The 13,468-nt window shown below is 47.0% G+C and overlaps 1 protein-coding gene across 26 annotated transcripts in view; it reads left to right on the top strand.

The window, feature by feature from the left end:
* Positions 1-13,468, top strand: part of FNBP1 (formin binding protein 1) — a 165,574-nt gene that overhangs the window by 82,202 nt on the left and 69,904 nt on the right. For all 26 annotated transcript variants that reach the window (XR_014785886.1, XR_014785887.1, XM_084820949.1 and 23 more), the window contains 2 exons: positions 1,994-2,056; positions 2,976-3,080. Coding sequence is in view for 24 of the 26 variants with exons in the window: in XM_084820949.1 (XP_084677075.1) it covers positions 1,994-2,056; positions 2,976-3,080 (168 nt within the window). In the remaining 2 variants the exon portion in view is untranslated. The remainder of the gene's footprint in view (positions 1-1,993; positions 2,057-2,975; positions 3,081-13,468) is intronic.

Consider the following 13,468-nt stretch of genomic DNA (forward strand, 5'->3'; position numbering starts at 1 on the left):
GGGTTGATTGTGCACTCCAGACTGCTGGTCGGGGTGGTTTATTTAGAGCCGCCTGCAACCCCTTGCTGCAGTGGGTTTGTGACCTTGTCTAACCTGAATCTCCCAGCGGTCCCAATCCTGTGGCACCCTTGTCCTGTGCAAGCCCCAGTGAAATATGTGGGTTGCACATGCTTAGGGGTGTGTGTTTTAATGGGATTTGTGCAACAGACATTGGCTCATGTCCCTAAATATACAGTGGGCTGGTTCAGATGTAATGTTAACCCACAGTATAGCATAATTCAAAGTTGTACCAAGGCTGCACTAAGGGAGAAGAGAGGAGAAGCGGGGCCATTCCACCAGCCCTGTTAAAAGACTTACTTTTTCCCCTCTTCCCTCTCCATCCCTTTTTCCTTGTGAGTCATGTCTTTTTAGATGTAGACCTAGGTGTAAGTTCAGAAGCTTTTGCTTCCATTCTTGTTTAACTGCAGCTTACTGTGTCATCCGAACCCAGACAAAGTGTGGCTAATCTTAGCTATGATTTGTGGAAACAAGCCAACTTCAAACCATAGTTTATGAAGCTGGCTCTTTTCACAAACCATAGATAAGATTTCCCCACCCCCACCCCATTGTAGCAAATGCAATACAAAACTATCAAACCCAATGCATACAACAACACAATTGCAAGAAAGCATCTACTTGTGTCAAAACCAGTGTTCTGTCAAGATTTATATGGTCACAATGACTATTCCAGTAAAGACTAACACAGTGTTAATTACATATGAATCTCTCCTGCTTCTGTGTATGCGCTCCATGAATGTAACTGTTTCTACAATATTTCCAAATGCTTAATCAGCCCTTCCCAGATTGAGGGGAAACCCATAGTTAAAATTAACCAGTTTAGGGTTTGAGGCACGTGCTAAACTGCCAGCAATCTAAAACAGAAGCAGCCGCACCGGAGGAGGAAATCTGCGGCAGCCCCGTAGACATATCATCTTAGAGGTATACACACTCAGACAGGCCAAGGAGAAAACGGGATTTCAGAAATATGGGGAGTTGGGCAAATTGTTTGGCCAAACCTTAAATCAGGGGTGCAGAACCTCTTTCAGCCTGACAGACGAATTCTATTTCAGGGATGCTCTTGGGGGCTGCATTCCAGTCGTGGGCATGGCCAGAGGCCAAAGAGGCAGAGCCAAAAACACCCACGTATTTGAGCCTAGAAGTCTTAGAGGAGGCTTTTCAGCCTTTTAGCCCCGAGGGTCTGCGCCCCTGTCTTGTTGCAACTATAGTCCTCTAAGTCCTACACACAGATATATACACACACACACACACACACACACAATCCCATTATATTTTAGCTTTTACTAACAGTAACTAAGCTTTAGGAGAACCCTGGGGAACCCTGGGTAGGCCAGATTTGGTCCTCAGTCAGGCCGGATTTGTCCACCGTGCCGGAGATTTTGCACCCCTGCCTTAAACGGTTTTGCTGTGTGGTTCAGGTTCAAACAAGGGAAAGGTGGCTACTGAGGCACCTATTGGCTAGTGCTTATAAGCCAGTTCACACCTAACAGCAAACCATCCGTTAATTAATTCATGGGCAAATCATGGGTTAATTAAGCCTTGATTTGCTGGGAGCAAGCGTGTACACTGTCTCTGATGCAATTCTCAGTTCCACTTTCATTTTACAACCTACGATCGAACCCATCGTAGGTTGCTCTTGTGACATCCGAACTTGGACACTCTGGGTTGCTTAGGGGGTAAACAACCCAGAGTTAACCCAAGAACAAATCCTTAATTAACCCACGATTTGCCGTTACGTGCGAACCAGGTCAGAATGTCTCCTTCCGCATCCCTGGAACAGTTTGTAACTAGCTGGTTTTTTAAAAAATGCTTCTGTGTTTTTTTTAAATGAGACCAATGACAAACAGACAGACAGACCAAAGAACCAAATGTACATCTGTTCCTTTTTTGTGCTGGTGCCATTAGTTGTTAATGCTTCGTTATTGTCTCCCCACAGCACTTCCATGATGGCCGGAAAGCACAGCAGCATATTGAAACCTGCTGGAAACAGCTCGAATCGGTAGGTGTAAATACATACCATCTTTTTCCTGATTTTGCTGATCTTCATGAAAGTTCTGGTGGAGAAGCACAAAGGGATGGAGGGAGAAGGAGTGGTTACTACAGCACGAAGTGAGCAGTTACTACAGCACAAAGGTCTCCCTCCTAGTCCACTTGCATCACCTTTTAGGTAGTGGGACTGGCATTGTGTAGGCATCTCCCAAGGCCATCCACTTTAAGCCCCTGTGCTGATATTCAGGTTATAGGTAGCAGGGTGTCAGAAGACATGATGATTTATTTTATTTACTAAAATGATTTTCAGTCTGCCTTTCCGGGTAGAACCCTCTCAAGGTGGTGTACAAGGTAAAAATGATAATACAGAACTAGGCAGGGAGGAAATCAGTGGATACATATTCAATTCAATAAGCATTTGTGGGCCTCTGGACTGAAACAAGGCAGGAACGACCCTAAGAGAAGGAATGCACCTTGCTTTGAATGGCGATGATCTCTCTGCAGTGGTGTAGTGGTACCAGGGCTTGCAGGGACGAAGCCCTGACACCGTTTTTATTAGCAGGGATGCCATTCTCAATTAGCCATGGTGCCCTCTCCTAGCATCTTGGGATAAATATCTCTGGTCACAGCACCACAAAGATTGGTCTTCTGTTATTTATAATAAGCGTATATTCCCCACTTTTCTTCTCCCAAAATGGAGATGTCCTCCAAAGCAGCTAATGAGGCCATAAAGGTAGGAACATTGGAAGCTTCCTTATACTGGGCCCTCTACAGGTGCCTGACGGTGCCTACCCTGGACACCGCCCCAGTCTAAATCTTCAAAATGCATAAACATTTTGCAGCCCTGAGTGTTGTTTGTGGTGGTGGTGGTGTGTGCATGTGTCATTTCATTGCTTTCAAATCATTCTGCTGTCCTGTTGTCATCTCAGAGCAAAAGGAGATTTGAACGGGATTGCAAAGAAGCCGACAGAGCGCAGCAGTATTTCGAAAAGATGGATGCTGACATCAATGTAACGAAAGCAGACGTCGAAAAGGTACAAGGAAAAAGCGGGATGATGGCGGGAAAAAACATGGCTCCATAAATGATGGTTCCATTCAACTCGCAGTCCTTTGGCAATTGATGCCGTGCCTGCGCTGACTTATTTTGGCGGTGGCCATCCTGTTTATCGTCTTCCCATTTGTTTCCAGTTATATCTTGTCCTACTCATCGCCTAGTGCAGGGCCCCCAACTGGTTTGGGTCGGTGGGAATTTCTAGAGAGTGTTGTGGGCCCTCTCACAAACTGGCTGCCATGCGCCGGCATGGTGATCACATAACACTAATTTCCCAGAAGCCCAAGTGGTGAGACTAAAAAAAGAAGAAAGAAACCAAGTCCAAAGCAGAGGTGGGGGTCTGAGCTCCAAAACACAAAACCACTCTTTGGTACCCAAATCACAGTGGTGCTGGAGGGCGGCACTTGGCTTTGCAGCATGCCAGCCTCCCAGTTAAAATATAATTAGTTTTCTGACAATCTTAATTAATAAAATAAAAATCAGGAGGAGCAGGGAGCCTGGTGGGTGCCAAAAGACATGTCCATGGGCACATTGGTTATGGGGGGGGGGGTTAGAATTAGGTTCCTCAACTAATTGAGGATGAATGAAAAACTGGATGTCTCCTGTGATTTCCAGAAGAGCAAGTTTGTCTCCTCTCTCATCTTCCTTGAGGACTAGAGACTTGAGGCCTCCACTTCTGGGCACCAAAGGACCAGCAGTCCATGGCCAGGTACCTACCATGGAGGAGGCCCGGCTGATTCTGTTCTTCAGTGTCACCTGGCTGCTTTTCCTTCCTGTGCTTTCCATCTCTACCTCTGCTGCTGAATTTGCAGGACGAGTCCAGCCATTTTCACTGGCATGTTCTGCCCGAGTTTTTGGCAATTAATTGACAGCGATAGAGGTGAGGACAGAAATGATGGTGATGACAGGTCAGAGCCTTGGAGAAATCCATGGGGGAGTCCCAGAGCCAAGTGAGACCATGTGTTAAACTGCAAAGCTACTCTGGGAGGGGAGCTGTGGTTGGTAGCCGTGGAGACGCTTCTGCTTTTTGGAGATTGCCCCACATTTATGGAACGCTCTCCCCACGCTGCCATCTTTTTGGCGCCAGGCAAAGGCGTACTTATTTTCCATGGTATTTGGACGTTAGTTATGGCCCAACTATTGTGGGCTGCTTTTGTAGTGTTCCTTGTAGGCTTGGGAGGAGGGAGATTTTCGTGTGCTGTGGATGAATGTGTAAAAACTCCGGCACACTGAGGTCACATCACGGGATTTGGGGGCACAATCCAGGGTTGCGGCTAGGGATGTCGTCGAAATCCACAGCGGAATCTAATGAGTTCGGATTTCTATGATTCTGCAGTGGACCAGCTTTTCTGGGAGTTTGACAGATTCTGCCGACTTGTGGACCGTTTTTTTACTTTCTGGAATTCTACGCACATTTGGTCATAGAAAAGTGCATAAAATAGAAAAACACCAGCCAAAAATGCGCATTAGGCGAAAGCGTGAAAATGCGCATTTGGGGTCATTTGCACATTTGGGAGTCATTTGTGCATTTTTGCAAATGCAAATTTGCGCAAGTGTGAATTCGCACAAGTGTGAATTTGTGCAAATTCAGGAAATTGAAAAAAAATGATTCTGTCAATGAGTGGACAACGGAACGAAAGGCAGCTGACAAAATGCAGACCGAACGGATTGTACAAAATCCATACATCCCTAGTTACAACTAGGTAATTTTAGATCTTGGATGTAATGGTCCTACAGGGAGCCCCCTTTTGACAGCCATGCATATTGCTTCAATTCCACGCTTTACAACAGCTTCCACATTCCTGTGATGGTAGATTGAGAAACAAAGCAAAACCAATCGTCAGGCCTGATAGAAAATAGAAATCCTCTGAGCAGGTGCAGTTTCACATTTTAAATTTGCTTAAATCAAGGGTGTTGAACCTCTTTTCAGCCCAGTTCCATTTTGGAGAAGCTCTCAGGGGCCACATTCCAGCGGTGGGCAAGGTCAAAGACAAAAGGAGTAGAGCAAAAGGGCAGAGGCCAAAATAGCAAAAACAGCAGCATATTTTAGCTGAAAGCTCTTACTCCGAGGAGTCATTTCAGCCTTTCAGAATGTAGAAAATAAACTGCACAACAGCCAGGAAGACACCAATCAATCATTAATGGGGGGGGAAGGGGGTGGGGCCAGGGTGAGGGGGTGTGGCCATCTGGGAAGCACCAGAGGGTGGGATTTGGTCCCTGAGCCAGAGTTTCTGCACCCCTGGCTTTAAATCGTGCCACTATGATGACAACAGGAATAAAATGGAGTTTGCTTCTGCTGCTCGGATGCTAAACACATTGACTTGGGACTAAGCACCGCTGTGCTGTAGAAAAGGCATATTACAATTTAAATGTAGAATTAATAAAATGAGCATCTGTAACCAGGTAGAGGCCTGGCCGTCCGCCTTGAAACTATGATATCTTTCCAAAAATTAAGAGAAAGAAAGGATGCAGTGAGCAGCATCAGACCTGGTGTGCCAGTCCAAGCACCGAGGCTGGGCCGGTTCCCTGCTGCCCCTTGGGTGGTCACTCGGGGGACTCCCCTTGGCTGTGGGACCCAAGGTCGAGCATCACCACCGGCACATCTGAATCGGCAGGGATTTCCCCAGTCAATGCATTGATAATGTTTTACTACAGAGGCAGAGTGGTGGCTTTTGCAAGCCATGCGCACCCCCTTTCCTTGCTTTGCTGCGAGCATGTGATGTGGGGCTCACGCGTCTGTAATTCCCAAGTGTAAAGTAGGACTTTGTTTAATCAAGGGATGGCTGCCGTTCCTTTTTCTGGCGGGGAGGGGGAGGGCAGTCCGACGTGAGCTTAGCAATAATTTACAAGCTGCACTGCCCCCAAAGCATGATGCGATGGGATTGTTTTCTCTCCCTGCCATTTGTTACCGTGGCTCGGTATTGTTGGCTTCCTCTTTTTCTTTGCTTGGCTCCCTTGGTCTCATTCCTCAAGACTCCCTGGCCCCAGGAACAAACCTCCTTGGCTTGGTTCGGAAAAGGGTGCCGTTTTTTCCCCTGCTGGCTCGGTGACCTACTTACTCCGTAGTCGATCTGATCGGAGCAATGCCCCAACTGCTCCTCCGTGTACCTGGTAACTTGGGCGGGGGGTGTTACTATTATTATTAATATTATAGAGCTGGTGTGGTGGTTAGAGTGTTGGACTGGGACTTGGGAGATCTGGGTATGAGTCCCCGCTCGGCCATAAAGCTCACTGGCTGACTTGGGGCCAGTCCCTGACTCTCAGCCTCACCTACATCACAGGGTTGTTGTGTGGATAAAATGGAGAGGAGGAGAGCTATGTGAGCTACCTGGGGTTCCTTGCAAGAGTGGAAAAAAGGCAGGATATAAATGTAATAATAATAAAGAAATGATTAGTGGCATGCCTGGGAAATGCGTTTTAACAGTTCCGATGTAAACATGACCCCAAAGTGAGATGTATTTGTTGTGCTGCGATTCACTTGACCAGCCCATGAGCCCGAGGCGGAGAGTGAATTTTCGAAGTTATAGCACAGACTTCCTCCAACCTGGTGCTACAACTCCCAGAATCCCCTAGCCCACTATGCGCAAAGCTGGTTCCTTTAATTCTGGGGGGAATGACCTGTCTCGAGTGATGGAAGAAAGGATTCATGTCCATCCCCCTATGGCACAAACATAATGGGATGTATAAAGATGGGAGACATCCTGTTTAGAGTGTATGTAAACCCGATGGCCAGAATTCCCCCTCCCCACTTCCTTTATTTAGGGGGGAACAATTGTCTGAATCAGGACTCTGCATATATGCGCCTCTATGTAGAACACCCACCACCTACATTGCATTGTGTACTCAGGGGTCCCCAACCTTTTTGGGTCAGCGGGCACAATCGGAACGTTGAGAGAGTGTTTTGGCACTCTCACAAAAATGGGTGCCATGGGGGTGGGTCTTGCCCATTCTCAAAATGGCTGCCCCTGGTGGGCCTGGCCGGTCACAAAACTCCCATTTCCCAGAAGGCAAGCTGGTGAGACGAAAAGAAAAGGAAGTTGTCCAAGAACCGAAGTCCAAGGCAGAGGCAAGGTCTGAGCTCCAAAACACAAAAAGCACACTTTGAAATCCAGATAAAGGTGGCAAGCCAGCCTCCCGGTTAAAAAAGAGAATTTAATCTTAAGAAATAAATTTAAAATCTGGAGGGGCAGGGAGCCTGGTGGGTACAAAGGTACGTGTCTGTGGGCACCACATTGGCGCCCCAGAAGTTGTGCCCCATTTCTCTGCCATGCAAGTTGGTTGCCACCTGATAAATGTGTGAACTGGGCCACAAAGTTCGAGAGCTGGATGGACACCGAAAGCCTTCTGAACCACACCCTATTCAAAGGTGGGACCGTCCATTTTTCAGGCAGCTCAAAGAAGTGAGCCAAGCTGTATTTGGGGGTTTCATTAAAGGGGATTAGCAGTGGCTTTGGGGAGCCCACGAGTCTTGGAACTGGTGTGGCCAGTTAATTGCCCTGCAGGGGGCGATTTTCAAGGGATGGAGTGGTTAACTCATCCCTCCCACATGGGGCAACATCCCCACTCACCCACCCAAAAAATCTACCCCTGTATAGCAATTAAGCTGGGCTGGGGTGGGGACTTTCTCCATTGGTGGGGTGCAAACGAATTGAAGAATGTATTTTATTTGAGATGATTTGGCTGGGGAATTAGCCTGCTTAACCTTCTGTGAAATTTAAATAAATCCAAGTCATTATTTCTACATTTCCACATATGGATATCAATAGCACATGCAGATTTTATGCAGATTTGTGGCCTATGGGTTTGGGCCGTAAATCTTTTAAGCGCCTAGCAATGCCTCTCAGTGTGGCTAAGACATCTGCATGACTCGCTCCTTGGCCCTCAGCGTGGGTGTCCTACGAAATGTTCCTAACCACCCCTCCCCACCACAAATCACCACTTAAGCCATGTGCAAATCCATTCTTGGAAGCTGTTTGCTTCGCAAATGCTGCAGGGAAAGTGAAAGCTGGCCAGAAAACAGAGGTGCTTTGCGGATGCGAATCTTGCCACCATTTAGGCTGCACTTTTAGTTTTGCGTGTCAGGTCTTTGGCCATTTGGGGAAATGCTCTCTCTCCCACTCAGGAATGAGCTCCCCCCGCCCTTTTTCTCCTTTTCTTTCATCACTAGATGGCCCCCAAACTTCATATCCTTCTTGAGGAGCTCTGCATTTCTTCTGGAGGTTTTTAGACTGTTTACCAAAAAAAACCCACATGGAGACTTGGGGTGAATGTAAGTCCTATGTAGAGTAGACCCACTGAAATGAATGGAACTGTAGTTAATCATGACTCCCCCTGGGTGAACTTGGCACCTGACAATCATTTCAATGGGTCTACTCTAAGTAGACTTTATGTTGGATTTTACGCTTGGTTTTATGCAGGGTGTATGCAATACTTCTTTTACAGCCTATTTTGCAGAGAGCCAGTGTGGTGTAGTGGTTAGAGCAGGGGTCCTCAATGTGGCACCAATGGTGGTCATGAAGGGGTGCCCAACGCAGCGCCTGCAGGCACTCGCAAAACTTCGTATATTTGTTTTTCCCCCCATTTTTTGTAATATTTGTACATGGATTTCTATATATCCACAGCAATGAATACGAAATGCATGCAACTTTCTAGCAATTATACAACAAAAGCAGATATCCGAAGAAGTATCCCTTTGAAGGTGGTGTCTATAGCTGTTCAAATATTTATAGTGTTGTAAGGTCTTCAAACCATTGCATTTTAGGAAATGGGCGTTTATCCTTCCAATGTTGTAATATCAGTCTTTTAGCTGTCAAAAGGATGCGGAGAATCCATTTGCGCTGACCATTTGTTAATTTGCAAGAAACAGGTAGTTAATTTAAAATAGCTGTCTACATCAGCAAATATCAAAGACTTTTCCAGTACAAACTTTATCCGTGTAAGAACCTCCTCCCCCAAAGAAGCAACTACTGGACATTGCCAAAACATGTATTTAAAAGAAGCGTTAGCTATGTTGCACCTCCAGCAATTAGTTGAATTAGACAATCCCTTATTAAAGAGATGTTGCAGGGTCCAATAGACACAAAACAAATGTTTTTGCTGAATAAGACACAGCCTAAGATCCATAGATGTGACAGGTATAGACATCAAAGCAGCGATCCACTGATCAGGCATTTTGTGGGGTGCCCTGCACCCACAGAAGTTTCTCAAATGCCCAAATGTGCCCACGGGTCCAAAAAGGTTGGGGGGGCCTGGGTTAGAGTGTTGGACGGGGAGACCCGGGTTCTAGTTCCCACTCGGCCATGAAGCTCACTGGGTGATTTTGGGCCAGCCGCTGATTCTCAGCCTAACCTACCTCACAGGGTTGTTGTGAGTATAAAATGGAGAGGAGAAGCAGGATCATGTACACCGCCTTGGGCTCCTTGGACGGCGACGTGGGATATCAATGTAACAAGTAAAAGTCAATAAATATATTTCTGCCTTCCTGCATTATCTCTCTATAAAAACACACAGTCTTGTATTTTCCTTTGGACAGCAAGGGCTTGTGGGCGAGAATCAGTGGAGAAGCCTTCCTACTGTTCCAGATCTCTCGAGCAAATCCCCACGCACCCTTTCAAAGGAGCAGAAGGGTGGGGCGGGGGCAGAGATGCACCCCCCACACACACACATATACTCCTTGCCATTTACTTGCCCTTCTTACCCCCATAGAGAAGATATTTTCCGAAAAAAGGAGTTCCAAGTGTGGTCCTCAGATCTTTGCACAAAGGCAGCATAGCACTTATGGGAGAGGTGATGGTGGATGTGTGAACTCAGTGGTTTTGTTTTTCCTCCATGGGTGTGAGCAAAGATTGGGCAAGGGACCTTTTTGGACTTAACACGAAGTGCACTCTTTCCCAACCTGCCACCGGTCCAGATGTGTTGGGCCGCAACTCCCAATATCCCCGCCAGCTGGGTGTTATAGTCCAACACATCTGGACTGGGGGCCCGGATGCGCTAAGCTGTCGTTTAGCATGACATGCAGAAGCATTAGCAAGCCCCGGAGCCAGGCAGGATGATGGGAGCTTTTGATTTCCTGTTTCAACAAAGCAGAGTTTCTCGTTACATCTGAACTGGGACGGGACTCCGGTTAGTGCAGAGCCTCCTGCAGGCCATTTCAGGGGACCTCTGAGGGGCGTGTTCCAGTGGTGGGTGGAGCCAAAGGGCCAAAATTACCCAAAGTGCCCCCCGCTTTGAGCTTCCAGTTCTTACTCGTGGAAGCGAAGCCTTAGCAGAGGCATTTCAACCGTTTAGAATGTGGAGGGGGGGACCTGTGCTGAACCATTGGTGGTCAGGGGAAAGGGGTGGGGTCAGGGGAAGGGGGCGTGGCCACCCAGGGAACCCTGGTGGGCCAAATTGGAAGCCAGGTGGTGGGCTGGACGTGACCCATGGGCTTGAGGTTCGACACCCCCTGTTAAAAGTATGGTTTGTTCAAACAAGCAAGCTTAAAACGGTGGCTTATGGTCCTGTGCTGCACTAGCTGGGGCTGATGGGAGTTGCAGTCCAGCAACATCTAGAGGGTCTCCTATTCCCAACCCCCTCCTTAGAATTCATCATAGGTAGGTCAGGCTGTCTTCAGCCTAGCCTACCTTGCAGGGTTGCTGTGATGATAAAATGAGCAGGTGAAAGCACGCACGCCCCTTCGGTCTACTTGGAAGCACCCTGGAATAAATACAATCAATAAATGTGCGAGTCGGACCTTGACGAAGTGGCCGGGGGAACCTTGTTCAGGCTTTATAGCTTCAGATCTTCAGCCATTAAGCACGCCTTTCTCCCTCATTACAGCTTCATTAGTTAGGGTTGCTTCTTTTTTCTAACAGCCCTGACATTCCTTCCAAGCCATTAGTGCATGGAGATCATCTGGCAGAGTTTCGTGCTCTACTGAAAACATTAGATAACACTTGCGCTCACCGTTGCTGATGAAGAGCAGCCTCTGTGTTCTTTTCGCTCCCGCCTCCTCCGCCTCCCCCTCTTGCTTGCTCATTTTCAGCCACATTTGGGATTCAGCCGCAAGCTCCCAGCCTGCCACACCTCGTTAGAAAATTTCTCTGCTTCTCATTGCTGCACAGAAGTTGCGGTCCTCTCCGTCTCATCTTCCTGTGCAAAGGTCACTTTGAACTTCTGCCATATACGTTTCCAACCGTCCTGATTTCCTAGGGACAGACCCCTCTTTTCTGACTCATCTCCCTGATAAAGCACTGTTTCTGGTTTATATTCGTGTAGTACGTCTTTAAAAAATTTTACACACACATGGAAGCTTACTGGCTTTCTTAAGAATGTGAGAGCCCTGCTGGATCAGACCAAGGTCCATCTCGTCCAGATTCTGTTCACACAAGGGCCAACCAGCTGCCTGTGGGAAGCCCACAAGCAGGACATGAGTGCAACAGCACCCTCCTGCCCGTGTTCCCCAGCAGCTGCTGTACGTAGGCGTACTGCTTTTGATACCGGAGGTAGCAGGTAGCCATCCCGGAGGTAGCAGGTAGCCATCAGGAATAGTAGCCACTGACAGCCTTCTTCTCCAGAAATTTATCTATTCCCCTTCTAAAGCCTTCCAAACTGGTGGCCATCCCTACATCTTGTGGAAGTGAGTTCCATTGTTTTAACTCTGCGCTGTGTGAAGAAGCCCTTCCTTTTCTCTGTCCTGAATCTCCCACCAATCACTTTCATGGGATGACCTGTTGGATTCAAGTATTATGAGAGAGGGACTTCCTCCACACTGTGCATAATTTTGTACACTTCTATCCTGTCCCCCCTTACTCACCCTTTTGTAAGCTAAACAATCCCAGCTGTTGTAACCTTTCCTTGTAGGGCTGTTGTTCCAGCCCCTTGATCATTCTTCAGGCCCCTTTGAGAGATCTCAGAGTTCACATGACCCCCTCCATGTTCTTTATTTTATTTCATTGCTCCCTCTGTATCACTACGGTTTTATTACTCCCTCTAATAGCAAACGCAGGTGGTGAGTGCCACCAGGAATGGAGCCGAAATAGGGTCACGTGTTGGAAGAATGTGCGGTGAGGCTGCGCTGGCTAGTCCTGCCCGCAGCCATGCTCCACCTACACCCCCCCACACCTCCTGACAGCCATACTTTTGGCGGATGCTGGAAGAATTTCTACACGTGCAGAGTGCAAGAAGGGCAGGTTTCATCTACACATCTCCGCTCCTCTGAGGCCAGCATGGAAACAAAGGGTGCGTCCACTTGGAAGGCTCGTAGTGGTAGTAATCAAAAGGCATTGCGCAGCTGTTCTGACTTTTTCTTCTTAACGGAAGTTCTGAGTTAAGGGAAAAGATGGGAAAAGCTCTCAGAAAACATGGGAGAGTCACATGTAGAAGATGATGTCTGCAGCCCCGTAAATCTTAATGAGACAAGGTCCTTGGGTTACTAGCCTTAGGAGCTGAATCAAATACTTTGTGGGTTCATTTTGTAGACTCATTTACAAGGCTGATCCAGCACATCGGGAAGAAAAATTCCAGCCCTGTTATGCTAGATTTCTACATGCAGAGATTTTTTTAAAAAAAAATTGGGACTCATTCTGAAGACATTGTTATTTCGAGAAGCCTTCCCTGAGTGACCAGCTGCGGTTTATGAAGTTTAGAATCTGTTCTTTTAAAATGTTTTGTTTTAATTATGGGGTTTTATTCTTTTATCTTGTTGTTCACCTCTCCAAAATCTTTGATGCGGAGCAGTATATAAATATTGTAAATAAATAAATAAATTTCGGAAACATGACTTGCAGCCAGAAATCGCGCGGTCTATTCTTTTGTCCCAGGACACCCTCCCCACACACACACTCTGAAGCTGTGTATCGTATGTATGTAGACCTGAGCTCACGCCCGCCTTCTGCAGCTCTGTAGATTTTCAAGGGCGAAAGCTTTTCCTCTTGGTCCAGAAAACTCCTGGCTTCTGTACATTTAAAAACGTATGTTTATTCTTTTATTTTTTAAAATGGCGCTAAAGAAGCCACTGCAACCCTTCTGAAATGAATTCCATGCAGCATGTCATGACATGAGGCCACATAGAGTTTAAATAAATAAAATAAGATGGATCGTACCTCTAAATCCAGGGAGATACAGACTTGAATGGGTAGGGTGAGGAACAGTTGCATGTAAAATAAACAAAGATTTGTGCTGTCGCGGCACGGTCTGTAATCTGTTTCCACTCCTGTGTGCTAAATTATAGGACAGGGTTGCTGTCCCCCCCACCCCACCCCAAGTACAGTTCCGTGTTTAAGCCAGATTGATAGTTAAGAAGATTGTATGCAGGGGCATCACTAGGCACTTAAAAGATTTGGGGTCCAGACCCATATGACACAGATATACGTAAAATCTGCATATGTTCAT

Source organism: Heloderma suspectum, chromosome 14, assembly GCF_057233095.1.
Source record: "Heloderma suspectum isolate Gila_16-S chromosome 14, 16-S_ref, whole genome shotgun sequence".
Taxonomy (NCBI): domain Eukaryota; kingdom Metazoa; phylum Chordata; class Lepidosauria; order Squamata; family Helodermatidae; genus Heloderma; species Heloderma suspectum.